The sequence below is a fragment of the Trichosurus vulpecula genome, chromosome 3 (assembly GCF_011100635.1).
Source record: "Trichosurus vulpecula isolate mTriVul1 chromosome 3, mTriVul1.pri, whole genome shotgun sequence".
Lineage (NCBI taxonomy): Eukaryota > Metazoa > Chordata > Mammalia > Diprotodontia > Phalangeridae > Trichosurus > Trichosurus vulpecula.
Genome location: NC_050575.1, coordinates 63,945,265 through 63,969,778, shown reverse-complemented (window position 1 = coordinate 63,969,778; position 24,514 = coordinate 63,945,265). Strand labels below are relative to the sequence as shown.

Sequence of the window (24,514 nt, the reverse complement as noted above, 5' to 3'; positions counted from 1 at the left end):
AGGGGTCACTAGAAAACAGATGTGAAAATACTTTGCAAAGTATAATGTGGAGACAAAAGATGGGGTGGTTGAGTGAAAAGAGTCCTAGATTTAGAATGAGAAGAGCTTGGGATTCTAGTCCTGGCTCTGACCCAGGTGGGAAGCAGTTGTGGTGCAGTGGCAAGAGCACTAGATGTAGAGTCAGAGGATGTGTGTTTGAATCCCGGCTTCTCTATTTACTGGGGATATGATCTTGGGCAAAGACAAGACCTTCCCCTTTGTAGACCTCAATGTCCTCATTTGTAAAACACAGGGATTCATCTCTAAGGTCTTTGTCAGCTCTAAATGCTGCAGTGGTCACTACCTTGGAAAAAGATTTTCATTCTCATAATCACAATTTCCTTATTTGTAAAATGAGCAGACTGAACTGGATGATCTCTGAGGTTCCCTTCACCTCTAATGTCACCCTGCAAGACAGAATCATCTCTGAAACACAATTGCTCAGTCTCCCATCCTGGCTGGAGGACATCATCATGTCCCTGCACTAGGTAACCATCTCCTGAACCCACCCCTCACTTTTCAGCTTCTCTTTATGTATTGCCTTCCTCTACTAGACCAGGAGCTCCTGGAGGGCAGGGGCTGTCTTACACCTGTCTTTGTATCCCCAACACTTAGCACAGTGCCTGGCACATAGTGGGCACCTACTGTTTATTGACAATTGACTGTTTATAAAAGTAAAACATCTTTCATTCATCCAACCATCATTTATGTGCAATGACAGGTTGACAGGTAATGGCCTACCTCGGTCACTGAAGTCATCCACCAGCACAATCTCAGCCACCAGCTCCGGGGGAGAACGGTTCAGTACGCTGTGGACGGTGCGCAGGAGAGAAGACCAACCTTCATTGTGGAATGGGATGATAATGCTGGTGTTGGGGAGCTTCTCTAGGTACAGTTTACTGTTGCAGCTACAAAGAAGGGAGGAAAAAAGAAGGGGAAGAATAATGACAAAGCTAGATTCCAATCCAAAAAATGCTGAGTGACTGATGTGACTTAGATCTATTAGATCTATCTGTAAATTCCCTAAAGGCAAGGGATATCTAATCCTTCTTTGTGTTCTCCCAGCACAGATCATAAGAGCTTCCATATTAAGTGCTTAATGAACGATCACTGAATTGTATATCATAATAATACAATCTTGTCTCCTTTGTACTGCATAGTCTTTTCCTACTCATTTCTAAATAATATTTCCTCTGATTTGTTACCCCAATACAGAATACTTAATGATAATAACATCTGGTAATTCTGTAGTGTTTTATGATTTATAAAGCACTTAATAGCTATTATCTCATTTAGTCTTCACAAAAACCTCATGCTGTATGTGGCAAAGTATTATTATCCTTATTTTAATAGATGGGGAAACTGAGTCTCTAAGAAAACTAAGTTCATATCTAACAAGAGGCAGAGCTAGGACTCTAACTCAGGTCTTCGGACTTGGAATATATTTGTCTTCCAACTGAGCTTTCCAGATACTAGATGGGGCTTAGACGAATAAGGAGTAAACCCTGAATGACAAAGTGTGATAAGATTCCTTTCCTTCAAAACCAGGAAGAAACATCGTACAGGAAATCAGCCAGCTCTCAAAGTTCTACTTGGTATTTTGTGCCCATTTTAAATTTCTATTCTCATTTTCCTCATTCTCTACTTAACAGCATCATTCCCAGTGGGCCCCCCCACCCCATACCCAAGCTATTTTAAGTGCAGCCTCATCAGTTACTGTCTCCTGGGTATGACTGGATACCTATTTCTACCTACTCTCCCTAGCTCATCTGGTAGTAAGAGTAGTTTTATCAAAAGGAATCTGAATCTCTGAACCTCTTTCTATCCTTTGCTCTTCTCTCCTTCCCCTCCCTCCCTCTCTCCATTAATTAAGAAATCCTTTTCTCAATCCTTTTCCTCCTTGCTCACATGCCAAGAACTGAATGAGGATGGCTCAGTGAACAGGAATGCTGACCTGGAGCCAGGAAAACATGAGTTAAAATCTGGCCTCAGACACTTACTAGCTATGTGACCTAACCTTTGTTTGCCTTAGTTTCTGCAGCTGTAAAAAAGGGGATAATGATAGCACCTCTCTCCCAGGGTTGTTGGGAAGATCAACATTAATACAGTGCCTGGCAAATAGTTAGTGCTAAATAAATGCTTGTTTCCTACTTCCTTCCTCTATTGTCTCCTTCAGGGAACTGGAGAGAGGGAGAGAGGGGTTTACTGGTTAGATTTCCTTCTCAAAGACCAAACCTTAAACCCAGTTCAGTCTGGAGCTCATAGATTGACCACAACAGGCTCAGAGTGAATGTAAATAGTAACTGTTACTCTTTTGGCCAGCAACCCGGAGGGTCTTCCCCTCCTAGTTTTTTCTTTTCTTTTTCTTTTTTGGATTAAAGGGGCCATCCCTTGACTCACTTCTTAAAGGGGCCCATTCACTGCATGGGCATTACCTCACTCAAAATGAGAACCTGAAAAGACTGTAGTTTAAAAGGGCCAGGCTCTCCCATTGCATCCCGGCCCATCTCCAATTATCCTGATGAATATCTGGACACTGGACCCAGATGGCTCTGGAGGAGAAAGTGAGGCTGGTGACCTTGCACAGCCCTCCCTCACTCAAATCAAAGTCAACTGCAAGTCATGTCATCATTTCCCTGATGTCATGGCCCTCTTCAAGAATGAAGGACAAACATAATAATTGTCTCCTTTAATTAGAACGTGAACTCCTCTAAAAAAGAGACTCAGTTTTCTGTTTGTATCCTCACTATTGGCACCTAGTAAAGCACTTAAATACTTTTCAATTCCATTCTGCAACTTTTGACCCCTTCTGGATGCATCATTCTTCTGTATTTTTCATTACACTGTTCTCTCCTGGTTCTCCTCTTATCTGTTTGACTATGCCTCAGTTTTCTTTTCTAGTTCATCCTCTATCACCTTCTCTTTAAGAATAACTACCACCCAAGGCTCTGCCCTGGTCCTATTCTTTTCTCCCCATATACTCTCTTACACTCTCTTTTGCATTTCTTTGTGTCCCCAGTGCTTAATAAATGTTTACTGACTCTCTCCTAAGTGATGCCATCAGCTTCTAAAGATTTAATGATCATTTTACATGCAGATGATTCTCAAATCAATATGCCCAGCCCTTATCTCTCTTCTGAACTCCAGTCCCAAACATCATTAACAGCCAGCTGGACATCTCCACCTGGCATCTTAAATTCCACATGTCCAAATCCAAACTTGTCATGTATTGCCTAAACTTACCCCCTCCTTCAAACTTTGCTGTTTTTGTCAAGAGCACTGTATTTGTCCTAGCCACACAGGTTTGTAACTGTAAAATCATCCTCGACATTCCTTTCCATAAAATCTGTTTCCAAGTACTATTAATTTTTCCTTCATGGCTTTTGTTTAATCAGCCTACAAGAACATAGATCTTTATTACCTGTTACTTAGATTATTATAATAATCTCTTGAATTTGGTCTCCCTGCTTCCCAGCTCATCTAGCTTTTTAAAAATTTTTATTTCTATATTTGTTTTTAGGTTTCAACATTCACTTCTATAAGATTTTGAGTGCTTATTTTTTTCCCCATCCCTCTGCTCCCTTCTCCCCAAGAGGGCATGCAATCTGATATAGGCTATACATATAGTCATATTAAACATATTTCCACATTAGTCATGTCATAAAGAAGAATTAGAACCAAAGGAAAAACATGAAGAGGAGAGAGAGAGAGAGAGAGAGAGAGAGAGAGAGAGAGAGAGAGAGAGAGAGAGAGAGAGAACAGTACGCTTCAATTTGCATTCAGAATCTATAGTTCTTTCTCCAGATGTGGATAGCATTTTCTATCACGAGTCTTTTGGAATAGTCTTAGGTCATTACATTGCTGAGAAGAGCTAAGTCTATCGAAGTGGGTCATTGCACAACGTTGCTGTTAATGTGTACAATGTTCTCTCAGTTCTGCTCACTTCAGTCAGCATCAGTTCATGTAAGACTTTCCAGGTTTTTCTGAATTCTACCTGCTCATCATTTCTTACAGACCAATAGCATTCCATTACATTTGTATATCACAACTTGTTCAGCCATTTCCCAATTGATGGGCACCCCCCAATTTCCAATTCTTGGCCACCACAAAAAGAGCAGCTACAAATATTTAAATACAAAACGGGTCCTTTTCCCATTTTTATTATCTCTTTGCGATACAGACCCAGAAGTGGCATGGCTGGATCAAAGGCTATGCACAGTTTTATGGCCCTTTGGGTGCTCCAGAATGGTTGGATCAGTTCACAACTCCACCAACAATGCATTAGTGTTCCAATTTTCCCACATCTTCTCCAACATTTATCATTTTCCTGTTCTGTCATGTTAGCCAATCTGATAGGGGTGATGTGGTACCTCAGAGTTCTTTTAATTTGCATTACCTAATTAATAGTGATTTAGGGCATTTTTTTATATGATTATAGTTACCAGCTCATCTATCTTTCTAGCTACCCCTGCTTCCCTGCTGATCTATTTTCCCTCTAATCTATCTTTCATACAGTTGCCAAAATTATATTCTCAAAGTACAGGTCAGACCATGTTTCTCTTCTGCTCAAACCCCTTCAAAGGCTATTGCCAGGAGGTAATAATGTAAAGTCTTCAACCTGACATTTAATGTTTTTCACAAACTGGCCACAACTCACTCCTCAAGACTTATTCCATTATTCCCTTTCGTGTACTTCATATTAACTGTTCTCTGAACTTGATATTCCATTCCTTACATCCTTGTACAAGCTAACCCTTATGTCTGGAATTTGGTCCCTCTTAATTTCTGTCTGTGTCTTCCTTAAAAGCTCAGCTTAGTCATTGCCTCTCCTTTCCATGAGGTGTTCCCTGATTCCCTGCCCCTCCTCTGTTATTAAGTGCTCTCCTCTCTCCTTAAATTATCTTGTATTCACTTAACTGTATATGTTGCATCCACTAGTAGAAGGTTCTTGAGAACAGGGACCCTTTCATTTTTTTTGTCTTTTGTAGCATCTGGAGGATCTCACCATCAACAGGGAATCCATTTTTGACTTGGATTCTACCCTAGATCTTCTCCATGACAGTATCAAATACTTCTGGTGATTATATGCCTTCTTATTTTATGCCTTACTTCATATTGACAATCAGAGGGAAGTTGAACAAGTTTCTTTTTGCTATTATATCTTTCAAAGTATCTGGTATAATTCTGGCATTTACATGGGATATACTTAGTTGAAAGAGAGCCTTTAAGGCAGTGTTTTGCTTGACTACAATTGTTTTTATGGTCAACAAACAATAATTACAATGAGATCTTGAATTCTCTCCATCTTTCAGTCAATTGTGTGATGGTAAAAGTGTGACCTACTGTGGAATGTTGCACATGAAAGCCTGCTATGTCCTTGATCTACGCATAGGTTATTTTATTAAAATTTTACACAGCTAGGAAAGTAGGCATATGAGTGAACAGCTATTATTGTGTTCTTAGTATATCAATACTAATTATACTAAGTATATCAATAGTACGTGTATAAATTTCTTGGTAGTAATAAGATACAGTATATTTTTCACAACTTTGATATTTTCCCTTCCTGCAGATATCTTGAAAATCAGTATCTAAATGCCTTCAAAAGTGTGCCAGCTCCAGTGCTGCCCTCTTAGGTTCACATGGGATTCAGTACAGCTGTCTCCCCTGTACTTCTCCTCTCTGGAGTCATTCCTCCTTCCTCCTAAGTCAGCCTGGGAACATTAACGTTCAGATTGGTCTCATTGCCCTTGACGATGAAAAGAGTCTGTTATAAATCCTTGCAGACCTTCTATCTTCTGTCTGTATTTCTAGTCTCATTCTCAAATGCCCTCACATGGCTTTGTTTAGTTGGGTCTCTTGCCAAACTCTTTAAACTGATTTTTCTGTCCACTGCTCCTTGCCGTTTTATGAGGCGGTACTGTTCATAATCTTCCAACATCCTCTCAAGAGTTTTACAAATGAGTCTAGAATCTAAATCAGTGTTGCTCTTGGCAACACTGGTAACACACCACTTGGCAAATAAGTATTGGCTAAAGAGGTTTTTAGCCTCTTTTAGTCTCTTTGTTGTATCAACTGACTTATTCTATTACATTTTTATATGAAATTATCATGGGTATTGATTCTTTTTCTCCACCCATTTCAAAATTCAAAATCCACCATTGATAACATTTTTTTCTTGTTTCTTATTAATACTGATGTTTGCTTTAACAAGTTGGTAGACTGACTGTGCTCAGAAATCTGACCAGTAAAGGCTTCCATATTACAAATGATTCCTGCCTGCTAAAACACAATCAGTTTCATATTCTATGATGTTACTGAATACTTGCTATGTCCAGAGCCTTCTTAGATTAAGCATTTGTTAAGTATTACTAATAGGTGTCAGGCACTTTTGATTGTTGTTGCGAAGAAATCATTCATAAGTTACGGAGGCTTCTGGGTACTTTACAAGTCTGTGACCTCCTTCATCCCTTACTCTTAAATCATATTTTCCAACACATTTTTTATTGTTCTTACCACAAGCATCTTTACACTGAAGTCACTAAGTAGCAAAGTATTTTAAAAAAAATAAACTAGACCTATGATTTCACTGGTACAGCAAACTTCTAACAGGGCTAACATCTACCAATGCATAACAACCCATTCATAACTCAAGAGTCTTAAAAGTCATCTGGGACACTGAGAAGTTGAGTGAGACTTGCCCTGGGACACAAATGAAGTATGTGTTAGAAGCAAAACTTGAACCCAGGCCTTGCAGACCCTAAAACTGGTTGTTATCCAGTCCACTGCGTCATTTTAATTTGAAGTTTTTCTTTTTAGTTCTTTGGAGAATTTTTCTACCTCTTCATCCTCTGCAATGCATGTTGGCACAGAAGATAAAATTAATTTTCATGGTGGTTTTTTGTAAATATTTATTATGAATTCTGTAGTATAAGATAACTAAATATTCCATGAAATGTTGTTTCTTGTTGTCTTTGGATGCATGATAAAATATACTCTCCAACTTCTTTATTTGCCTCTCTAAGGAGAGCCTGTGAATCATCCATAAATTTAGCTACATCTTTTGGTTTTATTGGGATAATGTCAAGACTGTTATGACTCAGTTCTTCCAGTAGTATGTCTGCTCATTGGTCATTGGACATGGATCTTATATTTAGAGTATCAACAGTTAAGGTAATAATTATGAATCATCTAAAAGTTACGCACTTCTTAGCATCCTCAGTCCCCTTTTCTGCCACACTCTCTGCAGATGCAGAAGGGGTTCCCTACAGAACTGAGGACCATCCTGTAATTTTCTTGGTTAGGGAACTCATCACTAAATGGCCATGATACTTTAGATGAGCTTCCACAAAATCCTATTCTGGAATATTGAGAAAATTCATCTCCCTTCCTTCTTTATAGAGGTGGAAGGAGGACAATGGGTATGGAATACTGCCTATGTCTGATATGGTTGTTAGTCTTGGCTGAATTTTTTTTTCTTTTTTTCTTCATTATAAGGAATGGATTGTTGGGGAGGGGGACATATTCAGAAAAGAAAGTGAATTTAAAAACCTTCCTCAGATCCCTCACCATGGTGTGGTGATGGCCCTGGGTTCTCAATGAAAGAGGCTATGCCAGGGGAACACAAACTAAGGCAGGGTCTGTCAAGCTGCAAAGGCTTTGAGCACAGTCCTGGCAACAGATTGTGTCTGCTTTAGGAAGAGCTCATCAACAGCAGGCTCAAATGTAAAATAGGCATAATAACACTTGCAAAAATGACTCCACAGGGCTGTTGTGAGAACCAAATTAGGCAACAGATACAAAACCCTTTACAACTGTAAACAGAGCATGATATAAATGATTACAATTATTAACTCTAAGTTTAGGGATGGGTGCAAGGAGAACTAGTTCAGCTGCTGAGTGACACAGTGACACAGAAACATGATTAAGGCCAAAGAAATACTGAACCAGACTCTCAGAGAGAAGAAAAAAATATTCTACAGATCCAGGTTGGCTTTCAAAGACCCTATAGTCCTTCAGCCCTGCCTTTTCCTCAGGATGCTATAGGATGTTAAGGCTATAAAGGACACTTTAGATTATCTGGTCCAGGGGTCTTAAGATATTTTTGTATCACTGACCCCTCTGATAGTCTGTTAACACCTGAGGACCCCTTCCTAGAAATGTTTATAAAATAGATAAAATAAAATACACAGTATTACAAAGGAAACCAATTATATTGACATAGTTATCAAAATATATTTTTAAAAATCAAGTGCACATAGGTAAATGACTGATGTAGTTATAAATGGAGTTGGAGGGAATAAGCCAATTGTGGTCAGGCTAAAGTACTGGCAAAGCTGATTAGATCCTGGCAGGACCTCACACGTGTATCAGAATAGAAACACAAGGCAGGGACCCCACATGGATATAAAGCAGATGGATAGATATCACTACTTTATCCTTTGTTTATGTATTTATTCATTTATCCACTTATTTATTATGTTGCGTGTCTAGACTGCTTGGGCCTCTCCATTTCTGGCTAGAGTTGTGGACTTGGAAAGCAGGCATAGTCTATTGCTGGGACGGTACTTGAAGCCTCTTTCTAGCATACTAGAGCTGCAATTGTGTTCTATGGAAATACCCTTTGAGAATCCAGGGTGACCTCCACACTTAGATAAGGCTTTACAGTCAATGTTGAGCCAGTACTTGGATGGAGTGTTTTGCTGATATGCATGAAAGAACTAGAGAAAAATTTCAGTACCTTGGACAGATTCTCTATAAAGGATTCCTGGAAGACCACAAATAAGCATCTTCCAGGATAAGAAAGTGTGGAGAGCTCTGAGTCTGTACTGGTAGAAGGAGGACACCCGCCCACATGGAACTATTCAAAGATTGAAGAAGCATCTAGTAGAATCAGTTTAGTTGCCCTTTCCTGGGACTTTCTCCAGCTCCATTAAGTCTGACTTAGTGAGTAAATGAAAGCAACTCTTACAAAAATGTCTCCTCCTTTAACTTAGCTGGGTTTTCAGCCAAGAAAGATTCTAGACATCTAGCCATCCTCAAAGATCTTGCTTTCTATCCAATTTCTGAGGAGGCTTTATTGAAGCAAAGAGAGTTATAATAAATAAATTGCCTGGAGGCCACACAGTAAAATACAATACAGCAATTACACAGCAGAGTGCTACTGTGCTCACCATACACAGCTGGCTTTCACAGTCCACTAACAAAAACACAAATCAAATAATGTGTTAAGGAAAGTAGACAGCGCAACCATAGACTAAATAAACTCCTTATTTAATTCAACTGGAGAATTAAAGATGACTTCAAATTCAGACAAGGAAGGGGCACAGTGTGGAACAAGGCTTTGAACTTATCCTCTTTTCCATCTCATGGATATGTATCTGTGTGTATGTATATATAGGTATGTACATATCAGCTATCAGTCCATTCCCTAATCTTTAAGGAATTGACAATTTATGAGGTGTAAACACTCATAATGAAAATTTAACAATTGGTTCTAGTTTGAGCTGGCTCTAGTCTCTATCCCTCTGAAGAAAGGATAGAGACTGGAGCCAGGGGTAAAAACTTCCTCTAACAACGCAGGTTGGCACGTTCTCTGCACCTTATAATCTTAAGAGAGCCAGTTAGAGCACTGAGACACTAAGTGACTTGCCCAAATCACAGAACTTGTATGAGTCAGAGGCAGGATTTGAACCCAGGTCTTTCTGACCTCAAGGCCAGATCTCTATGCACTCTGCTATACTACCTCTGTACAATACAGAAAGCAATTTCAGGGTGGAGAGAGGGGCACTATACTAACAACTACAGGCATCAGGAAACACCAGTTTAAAGACGTGGTATTTGAATAGAGTTCTAAAAGATGCTGGGAGTTTCAAAAGACAAAATCAAGGAGGGAGAACACTAGAGGCATGCAAGAACGGTCTGTGAAAAGGCATGGAGGCAGGAGAGCAGGAGATGGTGTGTGTGTGTGTGTGTGTGTGTGTGTGAGAGAGAGAGAGAGAGAGAGAGAGAGAGAGAGAGAGAATGAATCAGTCTGCAAAGACAGGCTGGAGTCAGATTTTGAAGGGTTTTAAATTCCAAACAGAGGTAGCTATGTAGTTGAGGCACTGTGGAAATCAATTTGGAACTATGCCCCCAAAGCTACAACTAAACTGCACATACCCTTTGGCCCAGGGCTACTAATTGTAGGTCTATATCAAGAGAGAACAAAAAAGAAGAAAAAAAATCATGCGCACAAAAATATTGATAGTGGCTCTTTTGTGGTGGCAAGAACTAGAAACTAAGGGGGAACGCATCAATTGGGTAATGGCTGAACAAGTTACAGTATATGAATGTAATAGGATATTTTGCATCATAAAAATGATGGAGGGGCAGACTGGGAAGGCTTATATGAATTTATGCAGGATGAAGTGAGAAGAACCAGGGGAGCAATTTATACAATAACAACAACATTATAAAGACAAACCACAATTATACATAACCAATCACAATTCAGAAGACCCATAATGAAATATGCTACCTGTCTTCTGACAAAGAGGTGATGGATGCAGGATACAGACTGAAACATATAGTTTTTGGACATGGCCAATGTAGAATTTAGTTTGCTTGACTACGCATATTTGTTGCAAGTGGTTTTCTCTCATTCCTCCATGAAGTGGAATGGGAGACAAAATAGAATTTTGTTAATTGAAAAAAATTAAATTAAAAAACAAAAACAAAACAGAAGTGCCTGTTTTATTCTAGAGGTAATAGGGAGCCAGTGAAGCTCTTGGTGTGTGTGGAGAGGGAGCCCAGTGTTGCTAGTCCAGACCTATGGTTTAAGAATATTAATTTGCAAGTTGTGTGGTACATGGATTAGAGAAAGGAGAGATGGGGGGTCTTTTGCTTTCAGGTAAACAGTCATATGAAGTAGTGAAAACACAAGTGGACTGAGTCCAGATTCTTTCATTAATTAGGTGTACAACCTGGGTAAGTCACTTTATCTCTGTGAACAACAATCTCCTCAAATGTTAACGTGAAGGGTTTAATTTGAAGTTCTTCTAGCTCAAATAATCTACTATTTAATGTCTGAGAAAGAAAATATCCTCATTTTAATCTGGTGTAGAATTGATTAGTGCTTCAGGGAAGTATAGGTCAAAATTATTTCTAAGATGCTTTCAGCTCTGAGATTCTATGGAGAGGCTGGTTGGTATATGGTAGAAAGAGAATTAGACTAGGGATCAGAAGACCTGGATTCTGGTTCAAGCTCTGCCATTAACTTGCTGGGTCACTGGGCAAAGTACTTCATTTTTTTGGGCTTCATTCTCCCTATCTGTAAAATAAGGGAGTTGGACCAGATGTTGTTTAAGGTCTTTACAACAACTAAGTCATTAATCTTATAGCTTAACCCTCATGTTCTTTTAGAAGGCAGAGCTTGGCTTCCATGACACCAATGAGAAGTGGCCTTTGGTCAATTACACACAGGCCTGGTAACTAATTTGGCAAAAACCTGACTCATGGTATCCTGGACACACACAACCTAAATCAGGAAAGATCCTTTTATACCCAATGTAGTAGAAGAAAACTACAAGAGACAACAGAGTTAAAGCCCTGAGTGGTGGTAAAACAATGGTAATAACAGCTTTTCAAACAAAATCTTCCCTTACACCCTTTCAGCTGTCAGGAGGAACCAGGTTAAAACAAGAGAAAAACAATCATATATAATGTTAATAACTGGCTGTCAACCACCAAGTTCTTGCTTCCCTGGGGGCTGTAAACTCAGCAAGTCCTCAGGTAACAGAATTCTGACAGGTTAAAGTATTTGGATCATTTTAAAATGAACTTAACCCACTGACTCCATCCAATAACAAGTATGTAGATGCCTTTAATACTTGGCCACTTATGTCAGTTTAATATTAGTTACCTTTTTGTACAAGCTTCTCTAGGACAGGGGTCATAACTCAAGGCCATAGTGAATGAACCTGGAGTAAGAAGAATTGGGTTTCAATTGAATTTGGGTAGCATTTATTAAGCATCTAATATATGTGAGGAACTATGCTAGTTGCTTGGGAATGTGAAAATTAAAAATTATGCAACCCAGATGTTAGCTATGTAAATTTGGGAACTTTACCTTTCAGAGCAGAGGATCAAATGAGATAAAGTACTTGAAATTACTTTGTTAACAATTATTATAGAGACATTTATAGTATTAATCATTTTAATATATGTAAACCTCAAAATTAGTCAATTTGGAAGTTATATACCTTACTCCACAGAATCACATAAAGATACAAAGATGTAACTACAGTAAGGTAAACGAAGAGACAGTCATCCATAGGGATAAAGTTGTCCATGGCAGTCCATAGAACGGAAAGAAGTGATGAACCCAGATGGATAAGAGATATTTTAAACCATACTGGTAATATGCCTTTTAATTTTAGTATGGTAGATTGTGATATTTTTCTGTGTGACTTTTTTGTTTAACCTTTTGACCTTAATGTTCTTATCTGTAAAAGGAGATGACTGAACTAGAAATTCCTAAGGTCTCTTTCCCCTCCAGCTCTAAAATTCTATGTTCAAAGACAGTAGTTTAAAGTCACTTATAGCACCAGTGTTTGCTTCTCCACTGTAGGCCACGTTTTGCTACTTCATCTTGGTATTTCACTTCTGCCAACTGTGACAAACACAGTTGGGTGGCACAGTGGATAGAGAGTTTGGCCTGGAGTCAGGAAGACCTTGAGTTTAAGTCCTGCTATAGAAGCTTGCTAGTCATCTGACCCTGGGCAAGTTATTTAGCCTGTACCTTAGTTTCCTTAACTGTAAAATGAGGATAATAAAAGCACCTACCTCCCAAGGTTGTTATGAGGATCAAATTTAGATACATTTTGTAAAGTGCTTATTAGTACAGTGTAGATAGTAGATATAGACAGTACATAGTAGATGCTTACTAAATGCTTATTTCCTTCCTTGCTTGAGATCCTATCTTGAGATGAAATTGCAGTGCTCTCCACTGTGATTATATAATGACTAAAAAGTTTAGCTTTCAAGAAAAGTTGAGAAAATCTACCCATCTTCCTGCTTTGCAGAAGTGAAGGCCCACAGGCATAGAATATTTCATACAAAGCCAAACCTGATTGCTTTTCCTCACATACAGGTTGATCATGTGTCATCCTCTCCCTCTCCCTGCCAGCCCCACCACTGTCTCTTTTTAACATGAACCAAAAAGGCTGATTACACTCTCCTTCTCTCCTCACAATCTTCCATCCAGCCATACTGGCTTTACTCACTATTCTACCAACAAAACACTCCATCCCCATGACTTTGCACTAGCTGTCCCCCATGCCTTGTATGTAATCCCTCTTCTTCAACTCTTGGAACCCCTGGTTTCCTTTAAGACTCAGTTCAAGTACCACAGTCTACATGAACCTTTCCTGAACCCTGCTCCTACTAACTTCCCCCACCCCTTCTCTCTGAAGTTCAGCTAATGTATAGTCCCTGACCAAATTATATTGTATTTATTTTGTATACACTTATATATGTACATGTGGTCTCCTCCATTAAAAGGATGTCTTTATATTTATCCCTAGGGATTACATGGTGCCTGGCACACGGTATGAACTTATTGCTTGTTGATTAATGTGCTGAGCTGCACTGCATTTTTTTCTCTTTAAAACACTTTGTTACAAAGGCTGGCTTGCTGGATAAAGGAGGGGAGGAGGGAGGGATCTATTTGGAAATGAAGGTGATGTAAAAGCAAAAGATAACAATACTTTTTTTTTTAATGTGCAGTGTCCTCATGGATCAGAAGTCCTTCTCTGTGCTGTCTAAAGGGTCCTTCTTTTTCAGTTACCAGGCTCTGGAGTTTCTGGACCCAAGCTTTTCAGAAAAAAAAAAAAGCTGACAAATGTTTTGAAGAGCTTCTCCTCCCCCAGTGGGAAGTTTTATTTCTGGGTGACAGTGGAAACTCGTGGGCAAATTAGGGTATATGAAGTACAAGTACAATTTCCTTTTAGCTTAGACAATGTCTTCAGTGGAACTGTCATCATTATTCAGCTCCACACTGAATTCTGGCAGTCATATGTCAGATACTAGATTGAGGGGTTGTTTGTTTTTACCAGCTGCCTCTTATTCTCCAGAAACTGCCTTGGTAAATACAACCACCTCTGAAAATGGAATTGAAACAGGTTGGCCCTACTGATTTGAAGCTTCTAGGAGCTATCTGGGCTCTGTGCTGCATGGCAAAGCTGGCCAGGAGGCATTAGCAAAGCCTGCCCGCTCCCTCTCCCACCATGTTGGAAGAGAGTCTCACTGAGGAGCTGGCCCTCTTCTGATAACCCTCCTAGCTACAGTACAGCTGAGCCTCCTGGAGAGTATAACTAAAAACAAATTAAGCTGGGCCAGCTTGATGATTGGGGTCATGGGTCTCTCTGGCACCTGTAAAAGTATTTTGATCAAAAATTCTCCCATGCCCATGCCCAGGAAGGACCCAGAAATGATTTGTGGTATCGACTGCCTTTCAACTGCTACCAGCACAATCCTCCCCTCTGTGGCTCCCCATTACCTATGAAAGAGTCTAAAGTCCTTAGCCTGGTATTCAGGACCTTCCATAATCTGGTATCTTCCCATTTTTCCAGCTCTCAATGTTTTAGCCAATGGGGGTGACTCACAGGTCTTCTCCCACATATATGCCTTTCTTTATACTTGCCACTTCCTATCTCTGCAATGGATTTATGTTTGTTCCCCATTTGCATTCCTTGAAATCTTTCCTTTCTTTAAGACTCAAATGCCACCTCTTCTTCCATAAAGCATTCTCTGATCTTCTTACTACCACCAGCTGAAAGCAATCCATCTTAAAAAATTTTTTTCAATGAATAAAAATCTATTTTTCTTCCATCCCTACTCCCAGCTAATTAAACAATAAAGAAAAAACCAAAACTCTCCTAACAAAATGGTTAATCAAGTAAAAAATATTCCCGAAACGGCCATGTCCCAAAACATGTCTCATTTTGCACTCTCAGTCCATCATCTCTGTCAGGAGGTAAAAGCCACGTGGAATTATGGTTGGTCATCACAATGATCACAGTTCTTGAGTCTTTCAAAGCTGTTTGTCTTTATAATGCCGTAGTTATTGTTTGAATTGTTCTCCTCTTTCTGCTCACTTCACATTAATTCACACAAGGTTTCTCTGAAACTGTCTCTTTCATCATTTCTTACGGTACAATAGTATTCTATTACATTTATATACCATAATTTCTTCAGCTATTCTGCAGTTGATGGGCACTCTCTTGGTTTCTAGTTCAATGCCTCTACAAAAGAGCCGTTACAAGATATTATTGTACCTATTAGTCCTTTTCCTCTTTTTTCTTGATCCAGTCTCTCCATCTTCAGATTTCTCATACCACATTAAGAATTCTCCTATACACTTAAATACAACTTGGGAAAATCGAGTTCTAGAAAGGGCATGTGATTTGCACAAGGGAATAATCTTAGTGTCTGAGCTAGGATTAGAATCTAGGTCTCCTGACTTCCAGTCCAGCTGAAAAGGTGAAATTTAGTTTAGAAGGAGGGTAACAAGTCATACTGAAATGATCCCAAATGAGTTTCTTTCTTGGGTCAATAAATTGTGATGTGAAAAAAATTTATAAGGGGCTATGAATGGTAAATGGCTATTGAGACTGACATTCAGAGTCAGGCCACAATAATAAGTTAAGCCATGTTACAGAGAGCTAGGCCACATGACTGCTAAAAGGTGGTTTTGGTGGAATACTAGTAGCCAATCAGAGGCAGAGCCTCTGTTGCCTGGCCACAGGAATATCAACTCAGGGACCCCTCTGGATATTGGAAGAAAAAGAACTACAGACTACATTGCTTCTATGGGCAGGAGCTACTATCTGAGCAGCAGAGCTGACATCTGCTAAGAACTGAAGGGAGGAAAGTTTATATTAATAATAACAGCTCACTTTCCTACAGCATTTTATAGTTTACAAAGCACTTTCCTCACAATGACCCTGAGAGGCAGGTGGAATAGGTATTATTTTCATTTTAGAGATAAGAAAGCTGAGGCCCTGAGAGACTGAATAACTCGCCTGAGGTTCCTCGGCTACTAAGCCCTGGGACTCTGAGTTAGGTCTTCTGACTAGACATCCACTGCTTTTTCTACTGTACCACTCAGATTCTTTTTTATCATTACAGCATCTGAATGACCAAATCAAAAGCTATAATCTCTACAGCTTTAATATGGTCTTGAGGCTTTGAAATCCTTGCTTCAACCCCACTAATACTGAAAAAAGAACATAATTTATTGTGTAAAAAACATACTATGAGAAAAACTCAGGATACAAAGATGAAGTAAGACATAGTGCATGTTCTCAAGGAGCTTACACTCTTATGAGGATGGGAGGACAGGATAAGATACACAGACAAATAACTATAATGTCTGATGTTGAGGCAAAGCCTGAGATCCACACAAAGTATTAAGATATTGCTTTCAGCTAAGGTGGTAGGTAGGAGTCAGGGAAGGGGGGAGCACCTGATGGGTCTTGAAGCAAGGCAGGGAATTCAACAATCCTTGAATGGGGCTGTGGGTGTGGAGAGTCCATTCTAGGCATGAAAGATGGCACGAGCAAAGGCACTGAAGATAGGAGAAGGCAGGATGGATACAGTCACTGGTGGATAGTCCAGTTTGGCTTAAGTATAGCATAGGGAAAGGGGAGCACGCTAAGATAAGACTGGAAAGGGAGACTGGACCCAGATTATAAAGGATCCTGAATACCGGGTGCTGTTATTTGATAAACAGTGTTCAGACAATCAGAGGTTTTGAGCAGGGATGCAATGTCATCTGAGTAAGAACAGGGATTAAGAGATATTCATTAAAGTTTCAAAGAAGGTATGCTTACTTTGGGTGCCGGATGTCAGGTAAGGATCGATTCAGAGCAATTTTGTCACTGACAAAGATGTTAAATCCATTTTCTCTGTATGCCTGGTCCACTCGTTCAGCATCCGTTATGGGATAAGGCTTTCCTTGTTCTCCATTTCCTAGGGGCAAAGTGCAAAAAAAAAAAAAAACCCAACAAAAACAAAAAAAATCAGCAAAATAATAACAACAGCAGTTCTAATTTCTACAACAATTTATAGTGTACAACTTGCTTTCCTCACAATATCCTTATGACGCAGGAAGGGATGGCAAGGTGTATCAGAAAGAGCTGGGCTCTAGAGCAGGAGATCTAGGTTACAATTCCACCCCAGACTCTTGCTTGCTGTATGAGAATGGGCAAGATGTTTACCTTCTTGGTGTCCAATTTTCCTCATATGTGTAACAGCCTATTACTGCCTATAGCAGCTGCCTCAAAGGGTTTTTGTGGGAACTGCAAGTACTTACTTTGTAAATTTTACAATGTGAATATACATGTCACTGGTTTACAAATGAATGAGAAAAAAACCCAATAATTAAATACTTACAATGTGCAAAGCACTGTGCTAAGCCCTGTAGATACAAATAGAAAAGCAAGACATTTTCTGCTCTCAAGGAGCAAGCCATACGGGAGGAGATAATGTACAGGGGAAGTTTCTAGGGCCAGTCAGATGTAAAGGCCCAGCAGTGCTTATGGTGAACTGGCAAAGAAAATGGTAATGCATCTTCTTTAAAGCTATTTCTATTGACAAGACTGTATCTACTTCTGATGTGGAATCATTTAATCATGCCAAAGGCTCTGAGGGCAAGAAATTCTTTTTTTGAGTCTTTGGTAGTTATGGTTGCTGAGGCAGGGGATGGCAGCACCTGCAGAGGGAATCGACAGGTCACAGTCACATCTCCACAAGGGTGGCTCCTCTGGAAAATGGATTGGCTGGGCTGGAAATGGGGCTGATGGTATGGGGGTCAATGCTATATCCAGGGCTCTTGGAATTACCTGCCCGTTGGTAAATGTCAGCTATCGTTATCATCACCATTCTACAGATGAGCAAACTGCAGCTCACAGAAGGAGGAAGTAGTCAAGCTGGGACTAGAACTCAGGTTTACTGACTCCAGGTCCAGGAACTTTCTATTATAACCATATTGCACTTAAGTTGCTACCAAGAGAATATACCAAGAAGGAGTATACCACTAGAGAATACCACCTTTAGGTGTGTCACTCTTAGACCTCGAGGGAGGTCTTGATGTGGTATATGTCATACTGGGGTGTCAACACCTTCTGGCTTCTTTAGAGCCACACAGGGAGTTCTTTTTGCAGAAACAGGACTATGGGAACTCTCTACCTCATCTTTGTAATTGCTCCCTTCTGAAGGGGTGTAACTGCTCATCCTCTTGCCTTGCTACCTGCAGAGTCATCCCACCTCAGGACACAGAATGCAGAATGTCTTAGCTGGGAAAACTGAAAATACAGTTGTCCATACCTACTCGTTCAGCATCCTTTCTGATTGCTTCTTTGTCATGCCAGTCTTTTCTCCTCTGGCCATCTCCAAAATAGATGTCCTTCCTTTGTCTTCTTTGTTGTCCCTAAAAGAAACACTACCATAATCAGGATAGGGAAATGGAATCAAACGTATGAAGAAACACTACAAACCCAACTCCTGTTTAGGCAACGTTTATCAGGTATCCAAAAGCTCATTTAATCAATGGATTTCACTGAGTGTTTATAACACCCATACATTTTACAAAGCACTTTTTACATAAACCACCCTGTGAACTAGGTAAGGAAAATATTACTATCTCCATTTTACATAGAAGGAAACTGAAGATCATAGAGAAGTGACTTGCTCCCAGTCACAAAGTTCATGTTAGCCCTAGGACTTGAATCCAGGTGTCTGGATTCTGAGTCCACAATGAGCATCCTTTCCACTATACTAACCTGCCTTTCAAGTGCTCATCTAAGTTTTACACTGCATTCTCCCTGGTCCTCTCCTTCATACTTCTCATACTCTCTCCTTGTACCATAGTTACTTGTGAAGGGCAGTAAAGCATAGTGGAAAGAACAGTGGACTTGGAGTCAAAAGACTTGGATTCATGGTCTGTCTCTGATACTCTTTAGCTGTGTCACATTGGATAAGTCAATTAACCTCTCTGAATTGCCAAATGAGGCTGATGATAACCACTCTTTTTATTTATATGGAACTTCAAGGATTACAAATCACTTTCCTCACAACAAACCTATCATGTGGGTAGTCCATCACCTTTTAGAGATGAGGAAATTCAGGGTTAAATGAGTTGTCTAAGATCTCCTGACTCCAAATTCAATCCCCCCCAACTATTAACACCTCTTGTGTGTCTACCACTATGCACTGTGGATAAGACAAAGTGAACTGGATATACATTCTTTCATCTGATTCTCATTATAACATTGTGAAGTAGGTAGTACAAATATTATTATTCTGCTTCTGATTTTCTGAACTTTGACACCAGAAACATTTCTTGGCTGACATCTCACTCTGGAATTTCTCTCAGGGCATGGGGGCTCCCCACCCTGGAATATTCCTCCTTCATGTAATCTCCCCTTCTCTTACTGATAAATACCTCCCAAGGGGCCTCCATTTTGGTCACCCAACCTTCATTCCTCTCTTGGCTTTACTTTGGTCTTTCTGGACTTTACAGTTTTCAAATAATTAATTTCTAACATCAGTGTGTTTTGCCTTAGATTTCAAAGTATCTGTCCCCTACCCCCCTTCACTCCCTGGTTAGTGATACCCTATCTAAACCCAGTAAAGAAGGGATTTTTAGGAAGAACACAAATACAAGAAAATCACAAATGGTATATTCAATTTTCAGAATTTAAGCCTGGATTAGATGGGCAAAAATTAATCTAAATCCTTCAACAAATGTTTGTTAAACGGCTGCTACATAGTCTTAAGGTTTTGAGAGGTTGCCGGAAATTTCCCACACCAGAAGGATATTTAACTTGGGTATGAAGACATGAAGATTTTTTTTTCATAAGGTGATGTAATAGGAAAAGTGCCGAGGAAGTAGGAGTACTTGATTTAAGAGCCCATTATACCAAATTACATCCGCACTCTAAACCTTGCTTTTTCTCATCTATAAAATGGGGATAACAATACTTTCATGACTTAACTCATAGGCTTATGTGTATATGTATGAAACTAGAAGGACAACAAAAACACAAAAGATGGAAAAGATCAGCAAAGGTTTTTCTTCTTAATTAAAAAAAAAACACTCTTCATCACTAAGAACAGTGGAAGCTACCACATTTGGGGTTGGTGGGGGCAGGGGGGGGAATAAACATTTTTATAGCACCTACCATGTGCCAGGCATTGTGCTAGGCACTTTACAAATATTATCTTATATGATCCTCATAACCCTTGAGGTAGGTGCTGTTAGTATCCCCATTTTACAGTTGAAGAAACTTAAGTATGGAGAGGTTAAGTGGCTTGCCCAGGGTCATACAAGCTGGTAAATATCTGAGAAAAGATTTGAACTTAGGTCTTCCTGACTCCAGGGCCAGGGCTCTATCCATTGCATCATCTAGCTGGCAAAGGGAACAGGAAGGCTTTCATAATCAATTTTCCATAGTAGAACACATCTCACCATTATATAACTGACTGAAAGATATAAAGAATACAAGATTCCATTGTGTTTATAAGACGCTAACCACCAAAAAAAACAACCCATTTGACTGAGCAGAACAAAATGCTGTCTCTTCTCCAAGATGTTTCTCATACATATATTTTGAAAACTATAAGGGATACCCTTGTTCAACTACCTTCTGATCCTTACTATGGATTTCACCAGGAGGCTTTGAAGTATTCCAGGGCTGTATAATTATCACAGTATCATCCACAGATGGGCAGTGAGGTGCCATAGTGGATGAAGTGTCGGGTCTGGAATTGGGAAGACTCATCTTCATGAGTCCAAATCTGGCCTCAGATACTTACTAGCTGCATGACATTGGGCAAGTCACTTAAACCTGTTTGCCTCAATTTCCCCATCTGTAAAATGAGCTGGAGAAGGAAATGGCAAATCACTCCAGTATCTTTGCCAGGACCCAAATGGGGTCACAAAGTCAGACGTGACTGAAAATGACTGAACAACAACAACATCCACAGATAGCTGGGGGAGAATCTCACTTCTGCATATGGACTCAGAACTATTTGTCCTCCCTGACAGTGACAAATAATTTTTTTGACCCATACAAGTTCATAGATTCCCCCTTGGGTCTACAGGTCCCAAGTTAAGAACCTAGGCAAAAAGGAAATACAAGTCTGAAAAAGAAGGCTGGTCACACAGTGACAGTAAGAAAAGAAATAATAATGGATAATCCAGATGCCTCACTGGTATCCTAGTGATATCCAGAGGACTCAAGGAAGGAATTCAGCACATTAACTAGATTCCCTTGCAGGGACTTGATGGGAAGAGGTAGACAAGAGTCACAGGCTCACAGACCTAGAGTTAGAATTCCTTAAAGATTCAGCAATCCAAGAACCAGGAGAACATTGTACACAGTAACAGCAACATTGTGCGATGACCAACTTTGAGAGACTTAGCTCTTCTCAGCAATACAAGGATCTAAGACAATTCTAAAAGACTCATGATGGAAAATACCATCCACATCCAGAGAAAGAACTATGGAGTCTGAATGCAGATCAAAGCATGCTATACTTCATATTTTCTCTATTTTTTCTCTCATCGTTTTTCTCTTTTGTTCTGATTCTTCTTTCACATCATGACTAATGTGGAAATAGGTTTACTACGATTGTACATGTAGAGCCTATATCAGATTGCTTGCCATCTCGGGGAGTGGGGTGGAGGGGGGAGGAAAAAATTGGGAACTCTGAATCTTATAACACTGAATGTGGAAAGCTATCTTTACATGTAGTTAAAAAAATACTATTAAGTGGGAGAAAAAAGAAAAAAAAAGAATAGATTCAGCAATCCAACCTCTTTATTTTACAGAGGTAGAAACTGAATTCAGGTCTTTTTGATGCTATGTCCATTGCACTCACTATCCATGACACCATACTACCTAGTACTGTTATGCAAGACAGACCAGCATGAATGGACTGTGATTTATATCATTGGAGGGACTATCCACATGCAGGGAAGAGGTTCACAGATGTAATGGAATAAATATTGTGGAGAGTGAGGAGAGGAAAACCCTTAGGGAAAATTTTTTTTAATTTAATATTTTATTTTTTCCCTAATACATGTAAAAACATTAGTTTTTAAAAATTCTGAGTTCCAAATTCTTTTCCTCCTTCCCTTACCCTCCCACCCCCCAAGTGAGAAGGCAAGCAATTTGATACAGGTGCAGTTATGCAAAACATATTTCCATGTCAGTCATATTATAAAAGAAAATACAGAGGGGAACCCCGCCCCGAAAAATAAAATTTTAAAAAAAAGTATACTTCGATTTGCATTCAGACTCCACCAGTTCATTTTCTGGAGATGGATAGGATTTTTCACCATGAGTCCTTCAGATATGTCTTAGATCACTGTATTGCTGAGAATAGCTAAATCATTGACAGTTTATCACCATACAATGCTGTTACTGTGAACAATGTTCTGGTTCCGCTCATTTCACTCTGGATCAGTTCATGTCTTTGCAAGCTTTTCTGAGAGCATCCTTTTTGTCGTTTCTTATAGCCCAATAGCATTCTATCACAATCATATAACATAACTTGTTCAGCCATTCCCCAATTGATGGGCATCCCCTCAATTTCCAATTCTTTGCCATCACTAAAAGATCTGCTATAAATATTTTTGTACACATAGGTCCCTTTCCCTTTTTAAAAAATCCCTTTGGGATGCAGACCTAGTAGTAGTATTGCTATGTCAAAGGGTATGCGTAGTTTTATAGCCCTGCAGGCATAGTTCCAAATTGCTCTCCAGAATGGTTGGATCAATTCACAACTCCAACAATAGTACATTAATGTCTCATTTTTCCCACATCCCCAAGAGCATTTGTCATTGTCCTATTCTGTCATATTAGCCAATCTAACAGGTGTGGGGTGATACCTCAGAGTTGTTTTAATTTGCATTTTTCTAATCAACAATGCTTTAGGGCATTTTTTCATACTATAGATAGCTTTGATTACTTTGTCTGAAAACTGCCTATTTATATCCTTTGACCATTTATCAACATAGGAATGACTTTTAATTTTTATAAATTTGAGTCAGTTCTCTATATATTTAAGAAATGAGGCCTTTATCAGATAAACTTGCCATAAATTTTTTCCTAGTTATAATTACTGTGTATTTCCCACCATCCTATTTTCCCCTTCTTATCTTCCTCTCACTCTCCTTTCACCCTGCCCATCTTCAAAAGTGTTTTACTTCTAACTACTGCCTCCCCTAAATCGTCCTCCCTTTTACCAGTCCCCTGCCCCACTTCTCTTATCCCTTTGCCCTCCTACTTTCCTATAAGGTAAGAATAGATTTCTATACCCAACTGAGTGTATATGTGATTCCTGAAAGAGAGAGTTCTAAGAGTTCAAACGAACAGCTCACATTTTTATGGTGCTTTAGAGGTTACAAAGCCCTTTCTTAAGAACAATGCTGAAGTAAGGGCAGGAATCTTTATGTCAGTTTCACTGCCGAGTAAACTAAGGCTCAGGGAAAGAAATAACTTGCCCATGGTCACACAGCTATTATATGTCTGGGACTGGCAGTGAAAATGACAATGACCTTGGACTTAGAAGACATTAACCTAAGGCATTCTGACTCTGATGTTCTAAAAGATCTTTTTCTTTTCTTTTTCTTATTTTTATTTTTGGTTCCCAGATTTCATTTTGCTATAGCAACTGAGCAGGGAGGGAGAGAGAAGCAGAAATTAAGCATCTGGGGTGCCAAGCGTGAGGGGGGGGGCACAAAATAAATGTGGAAGGTATATTAATAAATGGAAAATAGATATAGACTGATTCCCATAAATAATTCCTTCTGTTGTCTATGGGGTTTTTAACTTAACATTCCACTACAGAAATCAATCAGCATTCCAACAGTCAAATTTTGTCTCATATACAAATGGAATCTTAATTTTTTTTGTTTAATCATGACTTAGTGTGCCTGTCTCCAGTCAGGGCAAAGGAAGAATGGCTTACTATGCAAGCCAACTGTTTTCTTTCTGCCCAGGAAAAAGATTTGTCAGAGTATATCCTCATCTAGAGTCTGACTCCTCAGTATGAGTTCAGTGAATGCATTTACATTTCAGACCAAATTAATTCATATAAGAAAGGAACAGCTGAATATGGTGGAATAAGGCCAGGAAGAAAATTTAAGGGGTTATCAGTCTGCTCCAGGGATGGAAAAAAGATCAGATTCTGCTGTGAGTTTTATGAAATTCTTTCTTTTAAAACGTATCCAAAGTTTATTTTTCCTTTGATATTCAGACATTTGTATAAAAACTCTCCACTTTCAGAAGAAAAGTCATATACATGTATTTGCCTAAGCAGATTATATAAATATGGAAAACAGAATACAGAATATAACACTTCACATATGTATGCATATATCAGTATATATAATTATATATGTATAATTATGTATATATATGTA

At 39.3% G+C, this 24,514-nt stretch overlaps 1 protein-coding gene across 1 annotated transcript in view; it reads right to left on the bottom strand.

Annotated features, from left to right (window-relative positions):
• The window catches only part of GALNT10 (polypeptide N-acetylgalactosaminyltransferase 10), a 179,516-nt gene that overhangs the window by 63,128 nt on the left and 91,874 nt on the right, over positions 1–24,514 (bottom strand). Inside the window, exons 2-4 of the mRNA XM_036752856.1 lie at positions 18,409–18,511; positions 16,914–17,052; positions 781–947 (exon numbers count right to left, since the gene is read on the bottom strand). Of these exons, the coding sequence (XP_036608751.1) occupies positions 781–947; positions 16,914–17,052; positions 18,409–18,511 (409 nt within the window). The remainder of the gene's footprint in view (positions 1–780; positions 948–16,913; positions 17,053–18,408; positions 18,512–24,514) is intronic.